This window comes from Alligator mississippiensis, chromosome 15 (genome assembly GCF_030867095.1).
Source record: "Alligator mississippiensis isolate rAllMis1 chromosome 15, rAllMis1, whole genome shotgun sequence".
In the NCBI taxonomy this organism is placed as follows: domain Eukaryota; kingdom Metazoa; phylum Chordata; order Crocodylia; family Alligatoridae; genus Alligator; species Alligator mississippiensis.
The window spans coordinates 5,740,315-5,745,704 of record NC_081838.1 but is presented as its reverse complement, the minus strand read 5'-3'; the positions used below and the strand labels follow the sequence as shown (position 1 = coordinate 5,745,704).

At 53.5% G+C, this 5,390-nt stretch overlaps 1 protein-coding gene across 6 annotated transcripts in view; it reads left to right on the top strand.

Moving 5' to 3' along the window:
* Positions 1-261: 261 nt before the first annotated feature.
* Positions 262-5,390, top strand: part of LOC102575965 (uncharacterized) — a 31,152-nt gene continuing 26,023 nt past the window's right edge. For 5 of the 6 annotated variants that reach the window (XM_019497542.2, XM_014603283.3, XM_019497538.2 and 2 more), the window contains exons 1-4: positions 262-339; positions 1,328-1,413; positions 1,537-1,668; positions 2,179-2,308. In XM_019497542.2, the coding sequence (XP_019353087.1) occupies positions 1,645-1,668; positions 2,179-2,308 (154 nt within the window). In that variant the 5' untranslated portion in view covers positions 262-339; positions 1,328-1,413; positions 1,537-1,644. The remainder of the gene's footprint in view (positions 340-1,327; positions 1,414-1,536; positions 1,669-2,178; positions 2,309-5,390) is intronic. The other variant, XM_019497540.2, reaches the window with a different exon arrangement.

The window sequence follows — 5,390 nt, the reverse complement described above, 5'->3', positions numbered from 1 at the left end:
TGGGGGGGGCTGCATTTTGTGTAGGGGGTGTGGGGGAAGGGCTGCTGGGATATTCGCGCGTGTGTGGACACGTGGCCCGAGAGCGCTCAGCGGCGCGCAGGCCGCGGCCGCCTGCGCATGCGCCCTGCGGGCGGGCCGGAGCGACCACAGAGTCGCGGTCCTCCCGGGCCACCAGAGCGGGAGCGGAAAGTGCGCGGGGGAGGGGTCGCCCTTGCTCGGAGGTGACGTCAGCACGGCGGTGGGCGGGGCCTGGCAGAGCGGGGCGGGGCGGGGCGGCGGCCGGGGGTCGGTGCCGGGCAGTGCGGTCTGGTCTGCGCCGTGTGCGCTGCCTGCTGCGGGGTGAGCGTGTGTGCGTGTGCAAGAGAGTGCGCGTGCATGAAGAGGGCACGAGTGCGGGCGAGAGCGCCCGTGTGCGCACGAGTGCGTGTGCAGGCGTGCAGAAGCATGCTGGCATGTGTGCGTGCATGAGAGTGCAAGGGGGTGTGCGTACGTGTGTAAGTGAGAGCAAGTGAGGGCATGAATGAGTTTGTGCGTGTGTGCACACGCGAGTGCTCCCACCCCCACGTGACCAGGCTCCCCCCCCCACACACACCTACATACCCCCCCACACGCCCTTGTGCACTCGTGTGTGTGTGTAAGATGGTGCACGCACAGGCGCGCGAGGTGTGTGTGTGTGTGTACGTGCGCACGAGTGCAGGCGTTCGAGCGTGTGTGAGCACATGCATAGACATAATATACATATATTATGGATAAATATATGTACATGATAGCTCTATATCTATACACGATACATAGATATGAGAAATCTCTATATCTCTAGATACATCTATATGGGCTATAGGTGTATACGCCGTGCAGGTACACTGGGACGCACCTACAGCAGCATCCGGCTGCGCGAGGTGCCGCGAAGGGCTTTGCGGTTTGAGGAAAAGGGCATTTGAAGGCAAGAGACAAGGGGGGGGGGGCCCACCTTGCCCCAGCACTTCTCGGGGGTTTCGTTTTATGGGGAGAAGGACGAGACGTTTGCTCGGACGGAGAGGGGTTGGTGGGGTCCGGTCAGGCAGGCGCCAGGGCAGCGGGGAGCACGCCGACGCGCCCTGCGAGGTCCCCGGGCCCGCCGAACGCCCCTTGGGGTTTGAGGCAGGCGCTCTGCCTCGGCGTGGGGGAGCTGGATGCGGCTCAGGGCCGGATTCCCAGCCGTTGCTGTGAGAGAACCGTCTCTGGGGCCGCGGGGCAGGGGAACGGAGTCGTGGCTTGCGACTGTTGTGCTTTCCTGGGTGTGATCCCGGTCCCTTGCACTGTCCCTCACCGTTTCCTTCTCTCGCAGGCTCGCGGTTGCGATTCGGACTGAGCTGCTGAGACCGGAGGAGCTGGGAGAGGAGTGCAGTGACGCGCCCCGTGCAGCAGAAAGGGGTGAGGGGTGCTCAGGACTCCCCACCACCTGCTTGTGGCCCTGGATGGGGACACTGTGGGTCCGGGGACTGTAGCATTGTCGTTTCAGTGCATCCCGTTGAAGTGCTGCATTCTCCTTTCCAGGTTGTTGGGTTTTTTTCCCCCGCTGAGTCCTGCGCCGATCCATCCCAGGCCACTGAGAATCCACGTTCCTCCTTTCTGTCGCTGTCTTCTCGGCAGGATACAGCAGAGATGGCTGCAGCAGCCCCGACTCAGGTAGGACCTCAGCGTGTCCCTCTCTGTTGCGTGGGGGCAGCAAATCCCTCAGGATTTTAGAGCTTCCCACCTCGGTGCCATGTGGGGAGCAAAGGGAGATGCCCGACACTGGCTTGCAAGGCTGCGGCGTTTCCTATGGAGGTGCCTGCTGGTGAAGCATCGATTCCCAGGTCGCCCCTCCCAGGCAGGAGGTGCTGCTAGGAAAACCGCTTCCCCAGGTGAGCTGCAGGCCTCTTGCACTACGGAGTCTGTGCTTCCAAGGGTAGATACAACCTATACCAGTGGAGGGAACAGCTGCAGCACTTCCCCAGACGGTCTGGGCCACAAGCAAACACTCCTCTGTTGCAGAGCTTTGCTGGAGCAGTGGTGTCGGCTGAGAGACGGGAAGTTCCACGTCCAAGCCCAGCACAGCCCAGCTGCCCGTCTTTGTAGCGCAGCAAAAGGATTGCAGCTGTGGGGTCTGGTTGAGGTTGGAGCAGGAGGGGCTGACTGGGTCATTTGTGTCTGCAGCAGCTCCGGGAGGCCTTTGAGGACGTGGCGCTGTATTTCACGCGGAAGGAGTGGGAGCTGCTGGGAGATGGAGACAAGGTGCTTTACCGGGACCAGATGCTGAGGAATTACCACACCCTTGTTTCCCTGGGTAAAGTTGTGTTGCTTTCACATAGTTATGTGAGCAGAGAAATGTCATCTTCCTCTTTTTCCTTTACAGTCTTTTCCCCTCATGACGATTACGTTCTGTCACTGATCAGGCCTGCGTTCTGCTTGGCATTTCCATATCCTCCTTTATTTCATCCGCTGCCCTTCTCTTGGGTCTTCCTCTCGGTCCAACTCCTGCTGCTTCTATATTCAGCAATTATTTTGCAAGCCAATTTCCCTCTGCCCTCCCAGCCTGCCCCTGCCACCTCCAGCCCCTTGTTCATAAATATTCACCAAGTACCCTAACCTTGGGGAGTGGTCTTACATCCTCTCTTTCTTATTGTATCTTGTCCCGACATTTAACTATCCTAGCCTTTACGTTTCAGTGGCATCTAATCGACTCGATTCTCTTTGGTTACTACTCTGCATAAGTCCATGAAGGTCTTGCCAGCATCTGCTTTAACACCTGGCTCTTCCATTTCCTCCAGTCATTCTCTGGAGACATTGTTGTGCACAGCAGAACTCAAATGCTTTGAACCATTTGCTCTAAGTTTCTGCCAGTTCGCTTTTCTAACCTCTCCATTTCCACAGAGATGTGTCTTTTGCTGTCTTTGCTGTATTTACTTTAAGACCTGTTCTCTAAAGCTCACTCTGCCTCGTTGATAAAGTTTTCTTGCCCTTCTAAAATCTCTCTGGAGTTTGGGAGGTTGCTTGCAAACATCATATAATCCACAGTGCAGAGGATCCAAGTGTTTTTGCATTGAGACCGATCACTGTGATGAAGAGAAGCGGGCTGAACGCAGAGCCCCGATGGGCGAAATAATTTCCAAGGGAAGTTCATTACAGGTCTTAGTTCTGACTAGCATGGAGGCTTGATGCACATGTATTTCACTTAATCATCGAAATCATAGAATATTAGGCCTGGAAGGGACCTCGGGAGGTCATCTTTTTCACCCCTGCTCAAAGCAGGACCACCCCCAACTAGATCGTCCCAGCCAAGGCTTTGTCGAATCAGGTCTTAAAAACCTCCAAGGATGGAGGTGCCACCACCTCTCTGGGTAACCTGCTCCAGGGTTTTACTACCTTCCTGGTGAGAAAATTCTTCCCAATATCTAACCTAAACTTCTCCTGCTGTAACTGGAGCCCGTTGCTCCTTGTTCTCTCATTTTTCACTACTGAGAGCTGTCCAGCTCTATCCTCTTTTGAACCCCCCTTCAGGGAGTTGAAGGCTGCTATTCAATCCCCTCTCAGTCTCCTCTTCTCTAGAATAAACAAGTCTAGTTCCCTAAACTTGCCCTTGCAAGTCACGTCCCCCAGCCCCCTCACCATTTTCATTACCCTTTGCTGGACTCTCTCCAATTTGTCCACATCCTTTCTGTAGGGGGGGCAGAACTGAACACAGGACTCCAGATGTGACCTCACCAGCGCCAAGTAGAGGGAAATAATCACTTCCCTTGACCAGCTGGCAACACTCCTACCAGTGCAGCCCAGTATGCCATTAGCCTTCTTGGCATCAAGGGCACACTATTAGCCCTCGATTACTGTTGGTAATCAGATGTACTTTGCTGTTGCTTTCTTCTTCCAGCTTCACTGAAGTTTTTCCCTTGAGACCTGCTCAAACGCTTTTTGTAGAGCTACAAAGTTTGTATCTAGTAGTTTATTCTTCTCTTTATTTTTTGTAAAAAAAGTAATCTTAGTTTTTTCTAAAACCAAACTGACCATTGCTGATTTTTGCAGGCTTCTTAGGTCTAGCTTCAATATTTTTTATTTTAACTTTTTTCCCCTCTTTTTTAAAACTTTTTATTCAGGGAAAAATATAAACAAAATGCAAACATGAATAATACACAGGGGTTGCCTAAGGCTGGAGTTGCTACATATTTGTAGAGGAAATAATGTACAGCAATTCTTTTAACTTATCATGTGTCGGGCCCTGAGAAAACCACAATTTTGTGCTGCCCGTTGCAGGCTGGGCTCTGCACCTGCCACCGGCTCCCAGAGCTGGCTCCCGGGGCAGCAGCAGCAGAACACAGAGCCCAGGCTGCAGCGGGCAACCCGCCTCTGCTCCACGCACAGATCTGGGGGGGCACATGCCCCTGGGCTTCTCCCGAGGTGCATGCAGTGGCGGGAGCCCCCTGGCACCCCTGGACAAGCCACCTGGGCTCCGAACATCCCATGACCTGCTCCAAGGCTTCACTCACCCCAGCCTCCGCCCTGCTCCCTCCTTCCCTGTGGGGCCTCAGTCTGTCCCCCCTACACCTCTTTCCTCCCCTACACTTCTTCCCCTCCACATACTTACCTGCAGGGCACTGCACTCCATGCTGCCCAGCTGTGCTCCTGGCCAGAAGATACATTATATTTGCTGATAGCCAATAACGTTAATTTTCCTTTTATCTGTGCTGATCCGATACGTGACCAACATATCGGTGCACCTCTAGGAGGAACTCCCATAAAGCTAAGATCATTTCGGTTATGGATCGTGTAAGGCAGTACACTGAAGGTACCTTACGGGCAGATGGTGGCAAAATTGTTCAGTTCATCTTGCAATGTGACCCGAGATGTGGCAAGGAAAAAGAGCATTGAAAGGCTGCTTCGGGGGCTGAAGGACAGAGCAAGAGACAAGACAACTATGTCCTCGATATTTAAGATAGCCACTGAAAACAGTGTGATAAGAAGAGAGGCTACATCTGCACCAGTTGTGGCGCTTGGCCACAAACATCCCTTTGCAGAAAATCGACAGCTCTAAATTAGGGGAGTACCTGAAGACAAACGTGCCAAATGGTGGATGTTTTCCACGTGTGAACAAGCTTCGCCAAAATGATCTACCAGCCATGATTGCTTCACATGTAGAGTCTACAAAGGCTGCACTGGCAGAATATGAATCCATCTTGATTCATTCTTGCAGTAGATGAAGCCACAGATCCTCAAGATAACTGTCCTGCACGTTTTATTTGTACCTGGTAGCTGGACAGACTGTGACCTGCCTCTTTTCCAAGCAGAGCCAGTTCGCCTCACATCTGTCCATTTTTCTACAAAAGCGCAAGCTGCAGAGAAGGTTTTTGTAAACTATGGCTTAGATTGTAGCACGA